This window comes from Hyla sarda (genome assembly GCF_029499605.1).
Source record: "Hyla sarda isolate aHylSar1 chromosome 1 unlocalized genomic scaffold, aHylSar1.hap1 SUPER_1_unloc_6, whole genome shotgun sequence".
In the NCBI taxonomy this organism is placed as follows: domain Eukaryota; kingdom Metazoa; phylum Chordata; class Amphibia; order Anura; family Hylidae; genus Hyla; species Hyla sarda.
The window spans coordinates 229,808-255,000 of record NW_026607592.1 but is presented as its reverse complement, the minus strand read 5'-3'; the positions used below and the strand labels follow the sequence as shown (position 1 = coordinate 255,000).

Below are 25,193 nucleotides of genomic sequence, written 5' to 3'. Positions count from 1 at the left end.
ATAGGAATCATTCCCCCTTTGGAAACATGGGAAGGGAGATGAGAGAAACTCGCCAAAATGGGATACAAGACTGGGGGTGCACACAATCGACCATCCCCATGTTTCCAAACATCATTGTCCGGTCTACAACCAGCCTCCCTCCACCTGCTCTCAGTTTGAGGTCCTGTTTGGTTTTGGAGGGTTTTTAAAGCATCCATTGTCACATTCTCTGTGGTTGTAGAAGCAGCTGGAGAAGCATTAGGCTAGGTTTCCACTTGTTTTTTTTTTTACAAAAACGCCAATAAAAACGTTTTGTGAAAAAACGCTGCGGCCAGATGTTCGCTGCAAGTCAATAGTAAACTGCAAAATGCCAAATCCACTTGCCGTTTTTCAGTTTGGCTTTTTTTTTTTTAATCCTTTTGGCGTTTTTGGGCTCCTTGGCAGTTTTTTAAAAACCACCTCTTGTCGAGCCTTTGGCGTTTTTTCGGGAAAATCTAGAAGTGAAAAACGGCAAGAAAAATGCCATGTGGGTTTTAAATTTGGCGTTTTTTCAGGCGTTTTTTATTCCTGTTTGGACTTGAGCGATCCAAAATAGTGATGGAGATACCTTTTTTATAAAAATTTAGTAGGGTACCATTAAATGTAATGTGCGTGTGTGTGTTTCACTTTTTATTTTCAGATTTTTTTTAGGTAGTACTACAACTCCCAGCATGGAACACACTGTTCCATGATAGGAGTAGTAGTTACCTGTACTAATTGACAGATCGCCGGGGTCCGTTGTGATCCTCCTGTATAATGTATAGATGCGGCGGCCGCTCTTCTATGGTCCCTGCACTGACGTATATATACACATATGAAAAATGGAAATGTCCAGCGCTTTAGAATGCTAAATTCTTCGACTTTATTAAGTCATAAAAGCATACAGCATAGGGACAAGAACGCCGACGCATTTCGGATCTGTGCGATCCTTAGTCATGGCCATGGCTAAGGATCGCACAGATCCAAAACGCGTCGGCGTTCTTGTCCCTATGCTGTATGCTTTTATGACTTAATAAAGCCGAAGAATTTTGCATCCTAAAGCGCTGGACATTTCCATTTTTCATTTGCTGTTCCCATTGGGCCAGGCGCGCTGCTGGCCGGTCCAAGCGCAAAGATTGGAGCTGTCGAGAGACTTCATGTATATATACTCATATTTCCCACAGAGCTGTGATTGGTCAGATGGTTCCAGCCAATCACAACTCTGTGGGAAATAGGAATATGTGTATATATACGGTCGTGCAGGGGACCATAGAAGAGCAGCCGCCCACATCCATACATTATACCGGAGGATCACAGCGGGTGTCAGGAGGAGCGACGCTGCGATCTGTCTGTCAATGCAGATACTACAGCTCCCAGCAGAGTGTGCTCCATGTTGGGAGTAGTAGTACCTGCAGTAAGGGACAGATCCCAGCGGATGTCACTCCTCCTGACACCCGCTTCGATCCTCCTGAAGTGACTGTCGGGATCAGCTGTTCTCAAGGCTACAGAGCCGGGAGAACAGCTGACGCTGAGCCGTAGGTATACATGGTATATCTACTGCCCAGCAAGAACTTACAGTGAGCCTGCAATGTGTATACAGTATACACATTGCTGGCTCACTTAACCCCTTGCTGAGCTGTGCGCTAAGCCAGCCCGGCAAGGAAAGAGTTAACTTACACTGCTGGACAGTGTAGGTTAACCCTTTGGGCAGTATACACTATATACAGCTATCTACAGATAGCTGTATATAGTGTATACAGAAGATGGAGAAGTCCCCTTACCTCCGTCCAGTCCCCACGTGTAGCTCCGCCCCTAGTGATGACGTAATTAGGGGCGGAGCTACAGACGAGATCCAGGCTAGTAAGTCTGAAGCTCTGTTCACATTGTCCATTTTGGGAACAGACCCTTCTGCCAGTGTCTACCCAGACAGGGAGACTCCAGCTGTTGCTAAACTACAACTCCCAGCATGCCCAGACAGCCAAAGGCTGTCTGGGCATGCTGGGAGCTGTAGTTTTGCACCAATTGGAGGCTCACTGTTTAGGTAGACATTGCATTATGGGCGCTCTCCCCTGCAGAGAGTGCAAAAAATGTCCTAACCCATTTTTTTGTGTTTTTTTCTTTCTTCTCGTTTCATATCCGTGTATGCAGAGGATTACGACGGATTCGATGGATTACCACGGATGAACTGGATTTTTTATATTTTAATAAAATTGTTAACGAGGGCTGTGGGGGAGTGTTTTTTAAAATAAAATAATTTTTCCAATGTGTTGTGTTTTTGTTTTTTTTATAGAATTTTCAGGCTTAGCAGTGGAAGCCGGTCTTATTGACGGACTCCATTACTAAGCCAGGGCTTAGCGTTTGCCCCAAAAACAGCTAGCGCTAACCCCCAATTATTACCCCTGTATCCACCGCCACAGGGGTGCCAGGAAGAGCCGTTACCAACAGGCCCAGAGCGTCAAAGATGGCGCTCCTGGGCCTAGGCGGTAACAGGCTGGCATTATTTAGGCTGGGGAGGGCCAGTAACAATGGTCCTCACCCACCCTGGTAATGTCAGGCTGTTGCTGCTTTGTTGGTATCTGGCTGATACTGAATATGCAGAAAACCCTATGCTTTTTTTTTTCTCCCATAAATAAATGAAAAAAAAAAAAAAAACTGCATAGGGTTCCCCGTATTTTCATTCTCAGCACAATACCAACCAAACAGCAACAGCCTGACATTACCAGGGTGGGCGAGGACCATTGTTACTGGCCCTCCCCAGCCTAAATAACACCAGCCTGTTACCGCCTAGGCCCAGGAGAGCCATTTTTAATGCTCCAGGCATGTTGGTACCGGCTCTTCCCGGCACCCCTGTGGCGGTGGGTACCGGGGTAATAATTGGGGGTTAGCGTCAGGGGTTTTTGGGGCTAAGCCCCGGCTTAGTAATGGATTCCGTCTATTAGACAGCCTTTGGCTGTCTGGGCATGCTGGGAGTTGTAGTTTAGTAACAGTTGGAGTCTCCCTATCTGGGAAGACACTGCCAGAAGGGTCTGTTCACATTATACAAAAAGGACAATGTGAACAGAGGCTTACTAGTCTAACTCCCGTCTGTAGCACTGCCCCCTAATGATGTCATCAATAGGGCGGAGCTACACAAACCCGACGGGGACAGGGAGCGAGGAGGGTAAGTGGATCTCCTGTTCTGTATACACTATATACAGCTATCTGTAGATAGCTGTATATTCTGTATTCCGCACAAAGGGACTATAGGAGTAGGGAGTCAGTCTGGTGACAGGATTCCCGGCTCCTGTATAGTATATACGGGTACACTATGCCCCCCTGTATACTATACGGCGGGGGAGGTGAGTAGTGACGTTATACATCCTTCCTCATCTCTTTACACTCAGCATCCGACCCATAGAGTAGTACCCAGAAGACAGTGAAAAAACTGCAACAGGGTACAAATTTGGCTGTTTCCACACACCAGGAAAAACACCAGAAAAATTGCCAAAACTAAGGAAAAACCTGCTGCAGTTTTTCTGGCGTTTTTTTAGGTGTACAAAAAGAACCAAGTGGAAACCTAGCCTCACATCTAGAATGATAAACGCCGGCCAATGTATCCATAAGTTACACTGAAAAACTAAATATTTAATCTTTGAGACACTTAAATAAAAATGTTCATAATAATTTGGAACAGGGTGTATATATACATTAGGGTACAATATTCTAGTACTTGGTTGAGTATTTTTTGGGAACACTCATACTTTTTCAATATTAGTTTATTACTCTTTCTTGTGACTGACTGCAATGGTCGTAGTATTTGTACTATTTGACAAGTTGGAAGGTTACTTTCCAGTGTGAGCTCTTTGGTGTATAAGAAGAGTTGCTTTCCGAGTAAAACATTTCCCACATTCTGAACATGAATATGGCTTCTCCCCTGTGTGAGTTTTCTGATGTTTAACAAGATCCGATTTCCAGGTAAAGCATTTTCCACATTCTGAACACGGAAATGGCTTCTCTCTCCTGTGTGAGTTCTCTGATGTTCAGCAAGATGATAATTTTGAGTAAAACATTTGCCACATTCTGAACATGAATACGGCTTCACTCCTGTGTGAATTTTCTGATGTTTAACAATATCCGATTTCCGAGTAAAGCATTTTCCACATTCTGGACACGGAAATGGCTTCTCCCCTGTGTGAGTTCTCTGATGTTTAACAAGATCTGATTTCCAAGTAAAGCATTTTCCACATTCTGAACATGGAATTGGCTTCTCTCCTGTGTGATTTTTTTGATGCTGAACAAGATGTGATTTGCAAGCAAAAGATTTCTCACATTCTGAACATGAAAATGGCTTTTCTCCTGTGTGAGTTCTCTGATGTACAACAACATGTGATTGCTGAGTAAAACATTTACCACATGCTAAACATGAAAAGGGCTTCTCTCCTGTGTGAATTTTCTTATGTTTAACAAGATTTGATTTATGGGTAAAACACTTTCCACATTCTGGACATGAAAATGGTTTCTCCCCTGTGTGATTTCTCTTATGTCTAACAAGATTAGATTTTTGGGTAAAACACTTTCCACATTCTGAACATGAATATTGCTTGCTCCTTGCACAATCTCTTTGATGTCCAACACCCCTTCTGTGACCTTTCTGTGATGACTGAGAAGACAGGACCTGTATATAAGGATGAGATGACAGATCTTGGCTGTGAAGGGCTGAGGGTGTATCTGGGATAATGGAATGTTCTTCATATGTATCTTGTGTGATATCATCATCTGCTTTATAATCTGAAGATATAAGATTCTCCTCTGATCTCCTGCTACAAGAATCTGCAGAGAATAACACACATTTTATTATTTACACTTCCTCCCCCCCCCCCCCCCCCCCCGGTCACTATATACAATGTATCCAGAAAGTCTTCACCCCCGGTCACAATATACAATGTATCCAGAAAGTCTCTCCCCCCCCCCCCCCCGGTCACTATATACAATGTATCTAAACCTGTGGTCAGTAAAGATACACGCACCATGTAAAATCATCGGCAACAAAAGTGGAATCAAAAATAACGGGGGACATAGTAAAAACTTGTTGCGCCACGAAATTTTGTGGAAATAAAATCACACTACATCACAAACACCAAAAAGAACAAAAGTTGACACGTTGCGCTGTAATTTTTGAAGTGATGGATTTGCGGGGATTCAGTCTCGATTACAGGACATCGCACTCGTGTTTACAGGAAAATTAGGAGGCGGAAATTGTTGTTTTTGCATTATAAGGGGTTCGGGGTATTGTTTAATCTCTAATATTCTCAATGTTTTGAGGTAATAAACACCCGACCCTTAAAGGGGTACTCAGGTGAAAAACTTTTTTATTATATCAACTGGTGCCAGAAAGTTAAACAGATTTGTAAATTACTTAAATAAAAAAAATTGTAATCCTTCCAGTACTTATTAGCTGCTGAATACTACAGAGGAAATTCTTTTCTTTTTGGAACACAAAGCTCTCTGCTGACATCACGACCACAGTGCTCTCTGCTGACATCTCTGTCCATTTTAAGAACTGTCCAGTGTAGGAGAAAATCCCCATAGAAAACATATCCTGCTCTGGACAGTTCCTAAAATGAACAGAGGTGTCAGCAGAGAGCACTGTGGTCGTGATGTCAGCAGAGAGCACTGTGTTCCAAAAAGAAAATAATTTCCTCTGTAGTATTCAGCAGCTAATAAGTACTGGAAGAGTTTTTAATAGAAATTATTTACAAATCTGTATAACTTTCTGGTACCAGTTGATTTAAAAAAAAAAAAAAAGTTTTCCACCGGAGTACCCCTTTAACTCGTTCACAACCGAAGACATACGTTTACATCATGGGTCGGGTGAGGAAGTATGGGCAGAGCTAGAGATCTGAGGGTAAAGACCGACATGGAAGACCAATCCGGTGCTGGTTTTCATTTAACCTTTTGAATGCTGCATTCACTAATGGCTGCAGGATTTAAACTGTTTTGCTGGGCATTTCTGGTGTTTAGAGGCCCAATCACCCTCCCCCCCACCCTAGTACTTCGTGCACCGGGCCGAGACTCTTCTCTGCATTTAGTAGGTAATACTCACCAGAGAGGTTACTTGTAGGAATGTCCTCCTTATACTGCTCATCACCGCTCACTTCTGTCTCTTCTTCTTCCTTTACGTCTATAACATTTTCTTTCCCTGTAGGAATCTCCTCCTTATACTGCTCATCACCGCTCACATCTGTCTCTTCTTCTTCCTTTACGTCTGTAGCATTTTCTTTACCTGTAGTAATGTCCTCCTTATACTGCTCATCACCGCTCACATCTGTCTCTTCTTCTTCCTTTACGTCTGTAGCATTTTCTTTCCCTGTAGGAATGTCCTCCTTATACTGCTCATCACCGCTCACATCTGTCTCTTTTTCTTCCTTTACGTCTGTAGCATTTTCTTTCCCTGTAGGAATGTCCTCCTTATACTGCTCATCACCGCTCACATCTGTCTCTTCTTCTTCCTTTACGTCTATAACATTTTCTTTCCCTGTAGGAATCTCCTCCTTATACTGCTCATCACCGCTCACATCTGTCTCTTCTTCTTCCTTTACGTCTGTAGCATTTTCTTTCCCTGTAGGAATGTCCTCCTTATACTGCTCATCACCGCTCACATCTGACTCTGGAACATTAATATTGTTCGGATCTTCACCCTAATTCATAAGATTTGGAAGAAATATAGTAAACGTCATCAGACAGTAGGAGAAGTCACGTGGGATGTTATAGATGAGCAGGAGATGAGGAGTCATGGAGGGTGAGGGGACTGACCACAAGAGCTTCACAGCCCTTCTACAAATCATAGGGAATATCTCCATCTACCTGATCATCCTGTGGAAGAAGAGGACGGGGACACCTCTCTGGTGCTGTTCTCTTACTGGATCTGACTGTAGGGAACACATACAGAGACTGAATTCATTCTTTACATACAAATAATGAGAGGACGTGTGTATATAGTCATGTCTATTACCTGGTGATGTGAGGGGCTGCTGATCCTCCATCATGACCTGATCCTTGTACTGATCCTTGTGTCCTTCTACATACTCCCACTCCTCCATGGAGAAATAGACCGCCACGTCCTGACACCTTATAGGAACCTGACACACAATGATACAGTCATCACCCCGACCCCTCCAGTGGTGTTACTGTATAATGTCCCAGCATTCCCAGCAGTGTCACCTCTCCAGTCATCACCAGACCCCTCCATTACTGTATAATGTCCCAGCAGTGTCACCTCTCCAGTCATCACCAGACCCCTCCATTACTGTATAATGTCCCAGCATTCCCAGCAGTGTCACCTCTCCAGTCATCACCAGACCCCTCCATTACTGTATAATGTCCCAGCATTCCCAGCAGTGTCACCTCTCCAGTCATCACCAGACCCCTCCATTACTGTATAATGTCCCAGCATTCCCAGCAGTGTCACCTCTCCAGTCATCAGACTCCTCCATTACTGTATAATGTCCCAGCATTCCCAGCAGTGTCACCTCTCCAGTCATCACCAGACCCCTCCATTACTGTATAATGTCCCAGCAGTGTCACCTTTCCAGTCATCACCAGACCTCTCCATTACTGTATAATGTCCCAGCAGTGTCACCTCTCCAGTCATCACCAGACCCCCTCCATTACTGTATAATGTCCCAGCAGTGTCACCTCTCCAGTCATCACCAGACCCCTCCATTACTGTATAATGTCCCAGCACTGTCACCTCCCCAGTCATCACCAGACCCCTCCATTACTGTATAATGTCCCAGCAGTGTCACCTCTCCAGTCATCACCAGACCCCTCCATTACTGTATAATGTCTCAGCAGTGTCACCTCTCCAGTCATCACCAGACCCCTCCATTACTGTATAATGTCCCAGCAGTGTCACCTCTCCAGTCATCACCAGACCCCTCCATTACTGTATAATGACCCATCAGTGTCACCTCTCTAATCATCACCAAACCCCTCCATTACTGTATAATGTTCCAGCAGTGTCACCTCTCCAGTCATCACCAGACCCCTCCATTACTGTATAATGTCCCAGCAGTCTCACCTCTCCAGTCATCACCAGACTCCTCCATTACTGTATAATGTCCCAGCAGTGTCACCTCTCCAGTCATCACCAGACCCCTCCATTACTGTATAATGTCCCAGCACTGTCACCTCCCCAGTCATCACCAGACCCCTCCATTACTGTATAATGTCCCAGCAGTGTCACCTCTCCAGTCATCACCAGACCCCTCCATTACTGTATAATGTCCCAGCATTCCCAGCAGTGTCACCTCTCCAGTCATCACCAGACCCCTCCATTACTGTATAATGTCCCAGCAGGGTCACCTCTCCAGTCATCACCAGACCCCTCCATTACTGTATAATGTCCCAGCATTCCCAGCAGTGTCACCTCTCCAGTCATCACCAGACCCCTCCATTACTGTATAATGTCCCAGCAGTGTCACCTCTCCAGTCATCACCAGACCCCTCCATTACTGTATAATGTCTCAGCAGTGTCACCTCTCCAGTCATCACCAGACCCCTCCATTACTGTATAATGTCCCAGCATTCCCAGCAGTGTCACCTCTCCAGTCATCACCAGACCCCTCCATTACTGTATAATGTCCCAGCAGTGTCACCTCTCCAGTCATCACCAGACCCCTCCATTACTGTATAATGTCCCAGCAGTGTCACCTCTCCAGTCATCACCAGACCCCTACATTACTGTATAATGTCCCAGCAGTGTCACCTCTCCAGTCATCACCAGACCCCTCCATTACTGTATAATGTCCCAGCATTCCCAGCAGTGTCACCTCTCCAGTCATCACCAGACCCCTCCATTACTGTATAATGTCCCAGCATTCCCAGCAGAGTCACCTCTCCAGTCAGCAGCTCCATCATCTTGTTGATAAGTTCTAGGATCTTCTGTTCATCCATTTCCTCATGTATCAGGGAGTGAGTTGGGGGCCCCGGGATTGGGCTCAGGGTTCTTCCCCATCCTTCACATACAGGGGCCCAACAGCGTCCACTAGAGGACTTCTTCACTACTGTGTAATCCTGTGTATGGAGAGACACATTAATATCACTACATACATTCCCAGAATCCCTCACCTCTCCAGTCATATCCATCTGTTATTCCATAGATAAGAATGAGGTCATGTGGCATCACTCCCAGAATCCCTCACCTCTCCAGTCATATCCATCTGTTATTACATAGATAAGAATGAGGTCATGTGACATCACTCCCAGAATCCCTCACCTCTCCAGTCATATCCATCTGTTATTACATAGATAAGAATGAGGTCATGTGACATCACTCCCAGAACCCCTCACCTCTCCAGTCATATCCATCTGTTATTACATAGATAAGAATGAGGTCATGTGACATCACTCCCAGAATCCCTCACCTTTCCAGTCATATCCATCTGTTATTACATAGATAAGAATGTGGTCATGTGACATCACTCCCAGAATCCCTCATCTCTCCAGTCATATCCTTCTGTTATTACATAGATAAGAATGAGAAACTCAGGAGAAAATAAAGATAATTGGTTTTCTCAATCCATAAAATGATAAAGGTATCCCTTGGTGAAAGTAAATATTATATAAAAAAAGTGAAAAATCACCAATAGGGTTTAGATATCAAATCTTAATTTATTTCACTGATAAAATCGTTATCAAAAAGTGTTAACTAATAATGGGAGGGGGGTGAGGGTACAGGTGAATGCCTACACTCAGATCCCTACCTATTCTAGGGGGGGGTTCCTAAACTAAGTGTGGATAGGAATGGGGAACATAGAGACAATATATACAGATAAGTTAGCCTCTTCTACCAACGCGTTTCGCCTAATGTGGAAACATAGGCTCATCAGGGGACAAGAGGGTAACAAATATATACAACGATGACAAGGTATTAGTACATTGAAACATAGATGAGTTAACACTTAGGTACTAAACGATTGACATAGAACAGATACAATCTGATAAGTAAAAGAAGATAGGAATTGGTCACAGTGGTCAGGGACAGTCAAACTTGGGTATATGTTGTCAGTGTCTAATTGTCAAAATATAGATGCATAGAGACATTTAGAAATGGGATATCAGATACAGTACAGTATTAGACCTAAATGATATATAATGGTGTCCTATACAGGTTAAGGTATTAATAAAGAGATAATCTTCAGAGTATTTAGATTCACTCCATGTAAAATTTCATACTGCAAAAAACAAATTAGAGGACATGAGACATCCAATCTCAAAGAATATTTATAAAGATTCCAAATCGTATAGCAATTTATCTTACCACAGGTGTGAATATGTGGTAGACGCCATAGTCAATAGAAAATGATGATAAATCAAGAAGGTACCGTTAGGTCTAGACAAAAAAGATAAAAGCAAAAAATTGTAGTGTCCAACCACAGTACAAAACCAAATAAATAGAAAACAAAGGACCCATCACATACCCTGATGTGACAACCTGTACATGTATGATATCCCATATAAACCAGATTCAATTGGTTCCAAATCTAAGTTGATAACTGTGAACCCAAAAAAAAACATCAATTGAAATTATCCATGTGCTTATAGTATGAGTATATACTGATAAAGTAATAAGATACAAAGTAAGCCAGTTGTACTGACCTGTCCACAGCCACTAAATAGAGTCAGCGTGTACATAGACAAGATAAGGCCATTTAGCCCGAGATAAATCCCAGGTAGCTAGAGAGAGAAAATATGCAGCCAGATCAAAAAGAGGGAAACTGAATGAACAGTCTATAAGTAAGATGCATAAAATAACTCCTTGAGTACCTTGTTAGATGAAGATATGATGTCTGCTACCGGAGGTGGTGAGCGCCAGCACGCCGCTGGATATCGGAGCTCACCCGGCGTTTAAATAGAGCTCCCGGGCGTCTTTGATGATGCTGCTTCCGGTGTATGGAACGCAGCAAAGACGTCACATCCGGCGAATTGACCCGCACAGAAGGCGGAACTAATCGCGGCGCCACACAGTTCGTGTGGAGCGCAACCGGAAGTTTACTGTGGTTCAATGGACCGCAGACCCAGGCAACTACCGGTGCCTGGAACGCAAAGTGACAAATCTTCCGGTCCCCATGAACCGCAAGAAAGGAGCAATAGGAGTTAGAAAATAACCGCAATTGATCAAGATGCTAACCTAGATTGACACCAAAACATGTCACATCACATCGGGTTACGATCTATTGACCTGGCAAAACAATTCCAAATAATATGGAAAGATAATAAATAAGAATAGATATAAACCAAGTACAGTAGGGACAAGGGAGCCTACCTAAAAAAACACATGGAAAATTATAAGTAGTTTGTCTGTTCGAGTACCACTGGGACCCAATGATATAGATGGCATACAAATGATAAAGTAGGGATAGAAGGAGGGGGGGAGGGGGAAAGAGGGAGGAGACCAAACTGAACAATCCCATGACCTCTTAGGGTATCCGCCGAGACTTTAAATGTATGATGCAAATGAAATTGCGTCATTAAGTCCAAAAGGGACATAAGTCCGCAACTGGTAAATCCATTTAGTCTCTATTTGAAGAAGTTTTTTGTCTAGATCTCCACCCCTACTATCTAGTTGAACCGTAGTAACACTCTGGAAAGTTAGATTACAAGGAGAGTCTGGGTGGAAAAGATGCATGTGATTAGATAGGGTTTTATCCCTTTTATTTCTTATGTCCCCTATATGTTCAAGAATACGTCGTCTAAATTGTCTACTAGTTTTTCCGACGTATCCCTTGGGACAGGTGCAGGAGGCTAAGTAAATGACACCCATTGTTTTGCAATTCGCATAATTGCGATTAATGTAGACATGATCATCAGTATAACGTTTAAAGGTTTTTGATACTTTAATGTAGTCACAGGCTTTACATCCCCCACATCTAAATGTGCCCTTGATTTTTTGGTTAAGCCACGTGGATTGTTTCGGAGTGGAGAGGTGACTATGTACTAGGAGGTCCTGTAGATTTTGAGACCTTCTATAGGTCACTATTGCTCTATCTTCAATTAGTTGTCCTACCAGTGGGTCACTTTTTAAGATGGGCCAGTGACAATTGATAATTGATCTGATATCTGACGCTGCCGCATCAAAGGTGGCAATTATGCGTGGAGCAGTCGTCTCATCAGGAATCCTGTCTTTTGATTTGAGAAGACTGTTTCTGTCCTTTGTACATGCATTTTGGTATGCTTGTTTTAAAACTCTGTCGGGATATCCTCTTTGTCTGAAACGTGACCTAAGGTCACTGGCCTCTAATTTAAAGGCATTATCTGAAGAGCAATTTCGTCGAATACGATGGTATTGCCCTTTAGGTATACCCTTTTTTAAGGGGACTGGATGATGACTTTCCCACCTAAGTAGATTGTTGCCTGCAGTAGGTTTTCTGTATACTTTAGTGTGAATGGTGCCGTCTTTACTACGTTCCAATGTAACATCTAAAAAATTTAGAGAATTGTTGTTAATCTCATATGTGAACCTTAGGCCAATATTGTTCACATTGATATCTTTAATAAAGTCATGAAAAGACTCAGATGTTCCAGACCAAATGATCGCTATATCGTCAATATAGCGTGCCCAGAGTATGATGGAATTATGGTACATTGAGTAGTGATCATTGAAGATAACCGTTTCCTCCCACCAACCCAGGAGCATGTTTGCATATGTGGGGGCCACTGGGGACCCCATAGCCGTGCCCCTGAGTTGGTGGTATATTTTACGGTTGAACAGAAAGAAGTTATGTGTCAAGATGAATGATAGTAATGTCATGATTAGATTGTTATGGGGTGTCAGAAGTACACTTCTGCTTTTCAGGTAAAACTCGACTGCCTCCAAGCCTGACTTGTGAGGAATGGAACTATAGAGTGCTTCCACGTCGATCGTGCACAGCCAGTGATTTTGTTCCAGGGTGATGCCCTCCAATTTTAATAATAGATCAGTTGTGTCTCTGGTGTATGACGGTAGACTCAGGACAAATGGTCTAAGTATTTTGTCCAAATAAATGCTTATGTTTTGGGTCAGATTGTCCACACCCGAGACAATTGGGCGACATTTAAGAGGTGATAGCCCTTTGTGTACCTTGGGTAATCCATAAAAAGTGGATGTCCGTGGGTGGAGAGGAAGTAAAAAGGAAAACTCATTCTCATCAATTAATTTAGCGGATTTTGCCTCCAAAAGGATGTTTATGAGTTCTTTATGATATTTTATAGTGGGATTGGAGTCTAGAATTCGATAGGTAGTGTTGTCGTTCAATACCTGCAAACACATTTGAACATATTGGTCCTGATTCATAATCACCAAATTCCCTCCTTTATCAGAAGGTTTGATAATTATATCAGTGTTGCTTTTGAGTGACTCGAGCGCGGCCGACTCCGATCTTGATAGATTATAACTAGGTATTTGAAAATTAGTCATATCCTTCTGTTATTACATAGATAAGAATGAGGTCATGTGACATCACTCCCAGAATCCCTCACCTCTCCAGTCATATCCATCTGTTATTATATAGATAAGAATGAGGTCATGTGACATCACTCCCAGAATCCCTCACCTCTCCAGTCATATCCATCTGTTATTACATAGATAAGAATGAGGTCATGTGACATCACTGTCAGAATCCCTCACCTCTCCAGTCATATCCATCTGTTATTACATAGATAAGAATGAGGTCATGTGACATCACTCCCAGAATCCCTCACCTCTCCAGTCATATCCATCTGTTATTACATAGATAAGAATGAGGTCATGTGACATCACTCCCAGAATCCCTCACCTCTCCAGTCATATCCATCTGTTATTACATAGATAAGAATGTGGTCATGTGACATCACTCCCAGCATCCCTCACCTCTCCAGTCATATCCATCTGTTATTACATTGATAAGAATGAGGTCATGTGACATCACTCCCAGAATCCCTCACCTCTCCAGTCATATCCATCTGTTATTACATAGATAAGAATGAGGTCATGTGACATCACTCCCAGAATCCCTCACCTCTCCAGTCATATCGATCTGTTATTACATAGATAAGAATGAGGTCATGTGACATCACTCCCAGAATCCCTCACCTCTCCAGTCATATCCATCTGTTATTACATAGATAAGAATTAGGTCATGTGACATCACTCCCAGAATCCCTCACCTCTCCAGTAAGCCGGAAGAGTATCTGTAGGGTGAGGTTTATGATCCTGTCGGCCATCTTGTTCCTGTCTCTCTCCATGGTTGATGGGTCATCCAGGAGAATTCTCTTATATAGAAGATATCAGCAGAGGATCCTGGATTGGAGAAACCTGAAGGGAAGAAGAGGAGACGATCATAAACCGCACCAGATTCTATGGAGAAATAAAATCCATTTCCTGGAGATAATCTGGGGAAACATCTGAGGAGACATTATAGGAGTTTTCAGATTTCTCTATAAAACAAAATCCATTGTCCGAGGGCTGTAAAATAAGAGACTAGAGCGCACTCCCCTCTCCCGTCCAGTGGTGGCGCTCTGGTCCTCCAGGTCTTCTGAGGTCGCTCTCCCTGCTCTGCTGAAGACGTTGTGAATCCATTTCTCCTAATCTCTGAGGCTGCGGTGTATTCAGAACGTCTTCATCAGAGCAGGGAGAAGAATAGAGGGATTCAATATGACATTGTCCAATGAAGAATAGTGAAATGTGTCCACTAGGGGGCACAATATACATCACAATTACATCAGGATTTTATGTGAATTGTGATATGTCCCCCCGGAAGAACCTGCTATTACCTGCAGCAGAGGCCGAGCATCATATACCGTTACACACGCAGGGTCTGGGCCACCACCGGAGTCAGTGTTTCCCAAGCAGGGTGCCTCCAGCTGTTACAGCATTTAGCTGTCAGGGCATGCTGGGAGTTGTAGTTTTACAACAGCTGGAGGCACACTGGTTTGGAAACACTGTCTTAAGTAATAATAGGGGCGCGGGAGAAACTTAAAAAACCTGATGCTTACATAGTCCTGTATGGAAGAAGTGGCTGATCATGGAATCTAAAGGGTTAATGGTGATGAGCGTCATTAGTGGTGAGTCCTGGCTGCTTATAGCTCCTGAGCTCACCTCAAAGTCCCATATGGGGCACAGAATGTAAATATACATCGTGTCCTTAAGGGTTAATAATAAACATCCCCAATAATCCTGATCTGATGGTGACCGCACACACATACCTGTATCTGTAGAGGAGCTGTGTGCTTACAGGACCTGCGATGATGTCACCGTCATGTGATCAGTCACATGGAGGAGGAGGAGGAGTCACATGATCAGGGGCTGCTGCTCTGAGAGATCTTCACACACAACAGCAGTGACTGCCCCACCAGGACCTGCTCTGTATCTGCTACATGCTGAAGGTGTAGGACCTGTGATGATGTCACAATCATGTGACCAGTACATTTGGGGGGGAAGTTTAGCAGTTTAGATGTGACTGTGGCTGAAGGACCTGTGGGTAGGATCATGTGACAGGAGTGGGCGGAGCTCAGCAGTGCAGGATAGAAGAGATTGTGATTGAAGGACCTGTGACAATGGTCATGTGACAGCAGAGTCCTGCATACACTGAGCAGATGAGCCTAGAGCAGCAGCCCCTGATCATGTGACTCCTCCATGTGACTGATCACATGACGGTGACATCATCGCAGGTCCTGTAAGCACACGGCTCCTGTACAGTCTGCAGGTGGAGGTATGTGTGTGGTCACATGTGGAGGCTGTCTGATGGTTTTTGTTCTATTAACCCCTTCAGGACCCGGTAGGTTTGAGTTTTAACCCCTTAAGGACACAGCGATTTCTCATTTTTGTGTTATTTTATTTTTTCCTCCTCGCCTTCTAATAGCCATAATGATTGTAATTTCCTCTTTATAAACCCATCTGAGGCTTCTTGTTCTTGTTGTTTTTTTCACCACAGATTTGTACTTTGTAATGACATCACTCATTTTACTGCAAAATCTACAACAAGGGCCAAAATAATATTATTTGTGGGGTGAAAAAGAAAATAAAAGCAATTAAAAAAATTTGGGGTCTTCTGTTTCTACGCAGTGCACATTACGGTAATAATTCTCTTTATTCTGTAGGTCCAAACGATTACAATGATAAATGATTTATATAGGTTTTATTTTAACACTTTTAAAATATAAAAAAAGTTCTAACTTTTTGTACAATAATGAGTCTGTATCAGATTGTCCTACCTTGTCCCCTATAACTCTCTTATTATTCCGTATACAGGGATGTATGAAAGTCATTTTTTGCGCTGTGATCTGTAATTTTTATCGGAAACACTTTAGTTTTGATGAGACTCTTTGATCGCTTTTTAAGAATTTTTTTCTGGACCATGAAGTTGTATTTTTTTTACGTTTACGTCATTGACCGTGCGGTTACACATATGTTTAGATTTATTTTTGTTTACATTATTTCATTTAAGAGAAATAAAATGGTAAATGGGGAAGATTCAATAGTTTATTAGGGGAGCGGCTTATTCACAGTAAGTTAATGTTCTTTTTACCTTATTCCCAGTTTTTTAGTCCCTGTAGTAGACTATTACATGGAATCTATAGATTACATACACTGATCAATGCTGTGATGCTGAGGCTGCCTGCAGGATTGGAGCGTCGTTCAGACAGCGTGGAGCGAGGTTAGGGACCTCCACCCGTTCTCTCAGCTGACCAGGACCCCGCTATTTCACTGTGGGTGTCCTTATCAGCTCCACTGAGCTACCGGAAATAGATTTTTGGCATTGGTGATGTCCGGCATTAGCAATGAGTCCCAGATGCTGATAGCAGGTAGGTCCCAGGGGCTATGAATCGTGCTGAACTCCTGACTGTGCTTCATAGACTGGCAGCGGCCTACCTCCCCTCCAAATCTTATCATTTTAATGACAGGAGTCCCTGCTCTGAAAGGGGTTTCCTGCACAAGAGCAGAAGATATGTCAGATTGGATGCGTCTCCTGTTCCGGAGCGGGGCCCATGGCTATACATTATATACATCCTGTCCAGTCAGCCATGAAGGAGTTAAATGGTGGTGATGCATTGCCACTTAACATTTCTGGGGCCACACACTATACAGATAGCTGCTTATTGTCCCTTCTACTCGCTGGGATAACATCAACCAGTCTAGCTAGGGTTAAAGGGAACCAATCATCAGATTTTACCCTATATAACGCTCTGCAAAGCGTTATATAGGGTAAAATCTTTATTTTCACCATTCCCGGGGGATGCTCCTGCCCCCAGGGATGGTGAAGATATGAAGTTATAAACTAGTCACCGCCACCGCCGTAAGTAGTCACTTGGGCAGGGAGGTCTTCTCCCCTACTCCCGTTCTTCCGCCGGCAGCGACGCCCCTTCCGCTTGATTGACAGGCCGCGTCATCGTTCCGCTCACTGAACAGACGGAGCTGAGTGATGACGCGGCCCGTCAATCAAGCGGAGGGGGCGTCGCTCCCGGCCGAAGAACGGGAGTAGGTCAGAAGAGCTCCCCACCCAAGTGACTACTTACGGCGGCGGCGGTGACTAGTTTATAACTTCATATCTTCACCATCCCTGGGGACAGGAGCATCCCCCGGGAATGGCGAAAATAAAGATTTTACCCTATATAACGCTTTGCCAAGCATTATATAGGGTAAAATCTGATGATTGGTTCCCTTTAAGTGGCACACAGCACTGCCAATTCTACCCTTAGGGGCCAGACAGTAAGCAGCCATCTATATAGTCCCGGGGGAGGGGAGCAGTGATACTATGAAATATCACTTAACTCCTTACACTCCATGGGACGGGCACTTTGGGTATAATGACCTGAACTGACAGCTGGATCATCAGACTTGCGGTCAGTTCTGTTCATGTGACCATAATATAGAGGATCTGCCCCGACAAGTATTCACCTCATCATCCAAGAGCAAGAAGATAAATCATGTGCAGGAATATCCCCTCAAATGTCTCCATATAACATCCTGGAATTGTATAGAATTAAATGTTTATTCACAATACAGGTTCCTATAAGGTGTCAGGACGTGGCGGTCTATTTCTCCATGGAGGAGTGGGAGTATGTAGAAGGACACAAGGATCAGTACAAGGATCAGGTCATGATGGAGGATCAGCAGCCCCTCACATCACCAGGTAATAGACATGACTATATACACACGTCCTCTCATTATTTGTATGTAAAGAATGAATTCAGTCTCTGTATGTGTTCCCTACAGTCAGATCCAGTAAGAGAACAGCACCAGAGAGGTGTCCCCGTCCTCTTGATGAACAGAATATGGAGGATATTACCACAGGGAAAGATCTGATCTATATTAATGCTACAGACATAAAGGAAGAAGAAGAGACAGATGTGAGCAGTGATGAGCAGTATAAGGAGGACATTTCTACAGAGCATGATCTCATCTATATTAATGCTACAGACATAAAGGAAGAAGAAGAGACAGATGTGAGCGGTGATGAGCAGCATAAGGAGGATATTACTGCAGGGAAATATCTGATCGATATTTATACTACAGGCATAAAGGAAGAACAAGAGACAGATATGAGCGGTGATGAGCAGTATAAGGAGGACATTCCTACAGGGAAAGATATGATCTATATTAATGCTACAGACATAAAGGAAGAAGAAGAGACTGATGTGAGCGGTAATGAGCAGTATAAGGAGGACATTCCTGCAGGGAAAGATCTGATCTATATTAATGCTACAGACATAAAGGAAGAAGAAAAACCAGATGTGAGCGGTGATGAGCAGTATAAAGAGGACATTCTGACAGGAAAAGATCTGGATAATATTAATGCTACTGATATGAAGGAAGAAGAGACAGATGTGAGCAGTGATGAGCAGTATAAGGAGGACATTCCTACAAGTAACCACCCAGGTGAGTAGTAACAACTTAATATAGAAACTGTAATAATTGTGTAGAATTCTTTAATCTCTCTGTCCTGTCTCTTCCTGTATATTCTTCTATTCACCCAAAATGTAAACTAATGTGATACTACAGCTGGAATATGGACAAGAAATATCCCTATGTGTACGAGGCCATCACACCCGCTCCCATGGACTTGCACTGAGGAGGCAACCTGTGACATCATGACTCCCGCAGCCCACCCCCAGCGTTTGGAACTAAATGTTCTGACCACTGGGGCAGTGGAGTACCCCTTTAATCTCCCTGTCCGTTCTCCCTCTGCGGCAGAGCAGCTCATGTCCATGTAACAGGGGACGAGAACTGTGGCCAAGAATTCAATAGAGTTGTGTATTGTAGCAGCAGAAGTGTGCTGGGATAAGGAAGCGCTGGTGGACACGTTCTCTCGTGGACTCTCCGATATTATACAAGAGGAGATTGTGGTCAGAGATCTCGAGGAGCTTTTGTCTTTCACCTTCTTAATAGACACTAGGTTCCGAGAGAGAGAGAGAGAGAGAGAGACCACCATTTTGGGACCCCTTGAGGAGGCCTTCTGTCAGATTGTCACCTCGCCTTTCATGCCCCCCTCACCTCCCATGCAAAATGGCATTGTTTCGTTTTTTTATTTTGTCCCACAAATATTTTTTTTCTTGTTTTCGCCATAGATTTTTGGGTAAAATGATTGATGTCAAGGACAGCAATTATTTTATAACATAATCTGCGGCGAAACAAAAAAAATTGTTTGTGGGGTGAAATAAAATAAAAAATCGCCAATTTGCCACTTTTTAGGGCTTCCGTTTTTACGCAGTGAACTTTTCGGTAAAAATAACACCTTATCTTTATTCTGTTGGTCAAGACGGTTACAAGGATACCCAAAGTATATAGGTTTTATTTTATTTTACTACTTTAAAAAACTTTTCAAACTTTTTTATTAGGGGAGGGGCTTATTCACATTTATTAATTTAACATCTTTTTTTTACACTTTTTTTAGCCCCCATAGGGGACTATTACCTGCAATCTTCTGATTGTATATACTGATCAGTGCTATGCCATAACATTGATCATTGTTATCAGTGCTCTGCTGCTTCAGTCTTGGAGTAATAGAACACTGATCAGACGGCGAGGAGGCAGGTAAGGGCCCTCCCACCGTCCTCTCAGCTGATCGGGACATCAGGATTTTGTGGTGATAAAGGAATAAAAGGGATGAATAATTGCACCACATCATGACCACCACCATTACCACCATATAATGATGGGATAATACTGCCATACTGATACTGAATAATACCCCTGTACACAGACTAATATCCCCCATACAGTGCCCCCGGCTCTACACAGGCGCTGCAGACCATATAAGTGATTACAGTGCAGTTACATGTAGTGAATCACAGGGGGCGTCTTCCTGAAGTCGTTCTCTTTCCTCTTTGTCCCCACAGAATCTGCCGGAGAAACAAGTTAGGCACCGCACATTTCCAGCACATTTCCCAATTCATTCCTACCCTCAGTGCCCTAAATAGTGTAGATAATGTCAGTATGAAGGCAGATAATGGCGGTAGGTAGATAGCGTTGGTAGGTAGATGGTGTAGGTAGGTACTGGTGGTAAGTAGATAGATCAAAAACAAAAGAATACATCATTTGTGGCTTCCATTCTTATGCAGAGCACTTTTCGGTACAAATGACGTCATCTATATTGTGTCCAAACAATGACATCGATACCCAATATATATAGGTTTTGTATTATTGGATTATATTATTATTGGATTATAACTTTTTGTAATTTTTCTGTAATATTTCTGCCCCCCCCCCCCCCCCATAACACTTTATTTTCCTGTACGAGGGATCGTTTTTATTTGCACCGTGATTTGTAGTTTTTGTATAGATGGTTCTTTTGTTTTGCTTTTTCTACTTTTTTTTCTACTATTTTTTACATTTGCGCCATTCACTGTGCGGTTTAATTAACAACATTATATTATAATAGTTCGGATATTTACACCAAATATGTTAATTTATTTTTGTTTACATTATTTTATTCCATAAAGGGGGGGGGGGGGGGGTGTAATCAAACTTTTATTAGGGGAGGGGCTATTTCACATTTGTTTCTATTTTTTTTTTAAATATTTTATTTATTACTTTTTATGCTATAAATTAGTGATCCGAAACCTAAGGCTCTCTGCCTGCTGCAAAACTACAACTCCCAGCATGTTGCACTATATAGTAGTATAGGTCCTGGTACAACATGCTGGGAGTTGTAGTTTCGGGTCGGCTGCAAAGCCAGAGGCTGTGTCAAGGAATGCTGGGAGTTGACGTTTTTTACTACATCACCCACCATGCCCTGATACGGCCTATGGCTCTGCAGCTGACACAACCCAAAACTACTTCCAGCATGTTTCACCATATACTAGTATAGTAAAAGTAATGGTGCAACATGCTGGTAGTCGCAGTTTTGGGTCTGCTGCAGAGGTATAGGCTGTATGAGGGCATGCTGGGTGTTGTAGTTGGTAACTGCCACTCCCACCATTCTTTGAATCCCAGCATTCGTGATGTCAGACATCACCGCCCCCGCCCACATTCCCCCCCCCCGCAGCCCGCCCCCTCCAATAGACTTACATTGATGGGGTGTGACTGTGACATCACTACACCTGCAGCCCAAGCCCAGCGTTCATAACAAAATGTTTTGAACGCTGGAGCAGTGGAGTGCCCCTTTAAGGGGTTACAAAGTAGTAAAGCGTAACAAAAACTATGCAAACTGAGTATTGTGATCGTATTCACCTGAGAAATAATTGTACCGCACAGTGAATGAAGGAAAAATGTTATGGCAAAATAAGAGTTTTGGCTCTTAGAGGAAAGCTTAAATTTCCTGAGTTGTTAAGGGGTTAAAATAAAATCTGTGTTATTCTCTGCAGATTCTTGTAGCAGGAGATCAGAGGAGAATCTTATATCTTCAGATTATAAAGCAGATGATGATATCACACAAGATACATATGAAGAACATTCCATTATCCCAGATACACCCTCAGCCCTTCACAGCCAAGATCTGTCATCTCATCCTTATATACAGGTCCTGTCTTCTCAGTCATCACAGAAAGGTCACAGAAGGGGTGTTGGACATGAACGAGCTCATACAGGAAAGAAAACATATTCATGCTCAGAATGTGGGAAATGTTTTCCTTTTAAATCAAGTCTTGTTACACATCAAAGAACTCACACAAGAGAGAAGCCATTTTCATGTTCAGAATGTGGGAAATGTTTTCCTGCGAAAACAAATCTTGTTCAACATCAAAGAACTCACACAGGGGAGAAGCTATTTTCATGTTCAGAATGTGAGAAATGTTTTACTAATAAATCATATCTTGTTGTACATCAAAGAACTCACACAGGGGAGAAACCATTTTCATGCTCAGAATGTGGAAAATGTTTTACTCAGCAATCGCATCTTGCTGTACATCAAAGAACTCACACAGGGGTGAAACCATTTTCATGTTCAGAATGTAGAAAGTGTTTTACTGACAAATCAAATCTTGTTCAACATCAAAAAACTCACACCGGGGAGAAGCTTTTTCCGTGTTCACAAATTACTGAGAAATCAAGTCTTGTTTATCATCAAAAAACTCACATAGGAGAGAAGCTATTTTCATGTTCAGAATGTGGAAAATGTTTTACTGAGAAATCAAGTCTTGTTACACATGAAAGAACTCACACAGGAGAGAAGCCATTTTCATGTTCAGAATGTGGAAAATGTTTTACTAAAAAATCATATCGTGTTGAACATCAGAGAACTCACACAGGGGAGAAGCCATTTTCATGTTCAGAATGTGGAAAATGCTTTACTTGTAAATCAAATCTTGTTAGACATCAGATAACTCACACTGGAGAGAAGTCATTTCCATGTTCAGAATGTGGAAAATGTTATTCTATGAAATCAAGTCTTGTTAATCATCAAAGAACTCACACAGGTGAGAAGCCATTTTTATGTTCAGCATGTGGAAAATGTTTCACTGGGAGATCAAGTCTTGTTTATCATCAAAAAACTCACACAGGAGAGAAGCCATTTTTATGTTCAGAATGTGGAAAATGTTTTACTGACAAATCAGGTCTTGTTCATCATCAAAAAACTCACACAGGGGTGAAGCCATTTCTGTGTTTAGAATGTGGAAAATATTTTATTCAGAAATCAGAACTTGTTAAACATGAAAGAACTCACACAGGGGAGAAGCCAATTCAGAGCAATAAATGACGCAGATAACACATCTATATATTCACCATGTACATAGGATATCTGACATTTATACATATATCATATACTGCAGGGGTCTCAAACTGGCGGCCCTCCAGATGTAGCAAAACTTCAACTCCCAGCATGCCTGTGAGGGGAGTCAGCTTGTTATAAGTTTTTATATAACCTTCTATAATAATCCTTTATATGATTATACGCCATTTTGTATATCATCACCATGTTGTCTATAGTCCACCATCTTGTCTATGTTCCTTCATTATGAACTGAGTGTGAACTTTACCAGAATTATAACCAGGAAACTTGTAAACAAGAACCACAACTGCTGAGCGTACAGAAAACTCCAAGGCTTTGGATAGGGGATAAGATGTGTGATCCGCGGAGGACCCCTTTAAATAATACAATACACTAATTCATACTATAGAAGAAAGGATGTCCAGCGCAGATTCTTGCAGAACGGAGCTTTTATTTGCAGACTTTCACCTCGGTGCACAGACAATGTAGACACACATGACGGGTTTCTGTCCTACATCTGGACCTTAGTCATACAAGTTGTAAAATTACCTGTCAGCCATTTATAGAGAACGTGAGACATCAGCTCCTCCTTAATGGGGCGCTTCTTAGATGTCCCATCTTCTCCACCCCCCATCATACAGGTGGATCGTACCACCTCTACATGACCAGGGGTGATATCTGACTATAGGAACATATTCAATGTATCTATCACAACCACATATAATGTGAAATATAAAGAACATATCCAATCACCTATATAGAAAATACGTATCATAAATATACAGTATATAAAACCAATGGCTGTCATTGTGGGAATAGGCCGGGCATTATATAAAGAACTTTTTCTGTAATATGGAAATATATATTAAAAATGATTGTAGCATCACAGAATAAAGATATGGTGTGAGAGCATGATGGGAGGAAGTGAGAGCTAGCTCCTCCTCCTGATCCTGAATCCTCGGGGCTGAGATCTAGTTTAAAGGGGTACTCCGGTGAAAACCTTTTCTCTTTTAAATCAACAGGTGGCAGAAAGTTAAACATATTAGTAAATTATTTTTCTTTTTCCTTTTGTTTTTATATTTGTAAATTACTTCTATTAAAAAATCTTAATCCTTCCAGTTAGGGATCGACCGATATCGGTTTTTTAGGGCCGATACCGATAATCGGTGCAGGTTAGGACCGATAGCCGATAACTTATACCGATATTCCGGTGTAAGTTATCGGCTATTTATCCCCCCGCGACACCGCTGCAGAACATTGATTTAAAGCAGGCGCTCTAACTCAATGCACTGCGGTGGCTTTTGCGGTGCCATAGGCCGCCGCCACCACCCACTTCTCTCCCCCTGTCTGTCAGGGTGGTCCGGGCCATCCTTCCTTCCTTCCTGTAGTGTCCGGCGGCATTCCGGGTGGAGGGTGAACCGGTCCGGGCTGTCCTTCTCCGGGGGTCATCTTCTCCACTCCGGGCAGGCTCCGGCATAGTAACGCAGCATAGACGCCGCTGTGCAGTGAAGCCCGTGCGCAGCGACACACCTGACGTCACGGCGTAGCGGCGTCTATGCAGCGTACTAGGCCGGAGCCTGCCCGGAGTGGAGAAGATGACCCCCGGAGAAGGACAGCCCGGACCGGTTCACCCTCCACCCGGAATGCCGCTGGACACTACAGGAAGGATGGATGGCCCAGACCACCCCCATTACGGGTAAGTTTAATTTTTTTATTGACTTGAAGGGTGGGGGAGGGGTATGGTATAGCGGTATGCCCCAAATCATGATTATCGGCCGATGATATCGGCCATACCGATAATCGGTCGATCCCTACTTCCAGTACTTATTAGCTGCTGAATGCTACAGAGGAAATTCCTTTCTTTTTGGAACACTGATGACATCACGACCACAGTGCTCTCTGCTGACATCTCTGTTCATTTTAGCAACCGTGCATAGCAGATGTTTGCTAAGGGCAGCATGGTGGCTCAGTGGTTAGCACTGCTGCCTTGCAGTGTTGGTGACTTGGGTTCAAATACCACTAAGGACAACAATAAATAAAGAGTTATTATTA

At 43.0% G+C, this 25,193-nt stretch overlaps 2 protein-coding genes and 1 pseudogene across 2 annotated transcripts in view; 2 read left to right on the top strand and 1 right to left on the bottom strand.

Annotated features, from left to right (window-relative positions):
- LOC130298229 (zinc finger protein 850-like) overlaps positions 1 to 23,623 on the top strand; it is a 185,923-nt pseudogene extending 162,300 nt beyond the window's left edge.
- LOC130298230 (oocyte zinc finger protein XlCOF6-like) overlaps positions 1 to 25,193 on the top strand; it is a 176,234-nt gene that overhangs the window by 27,047 nt on the left and 123,994 nt on the right. The window lies entirely within an intron of this gene.
- LOC130298238 (oocyte zinc finger protein XlCOF22-like) lies at positions 3,699 to 14,168 on the bottom strand. The gene is given in 6 exon segments (XM_056551163.1): positions 3,699 to 3,992; positions 3,995 to 4,806; positions 6,080 to 6,674; positions 6,841 to 6,905; positions 6,989 to 7,115; positions 14,161 to 14,168. Coding segments are annotated over 5 exon segments (1,734 nt in total). The 5' UTR covers positions 7,077 to 7,115; positions 14,161 to 14,168; the 3' UTR covers positions 3,699 to 3,818.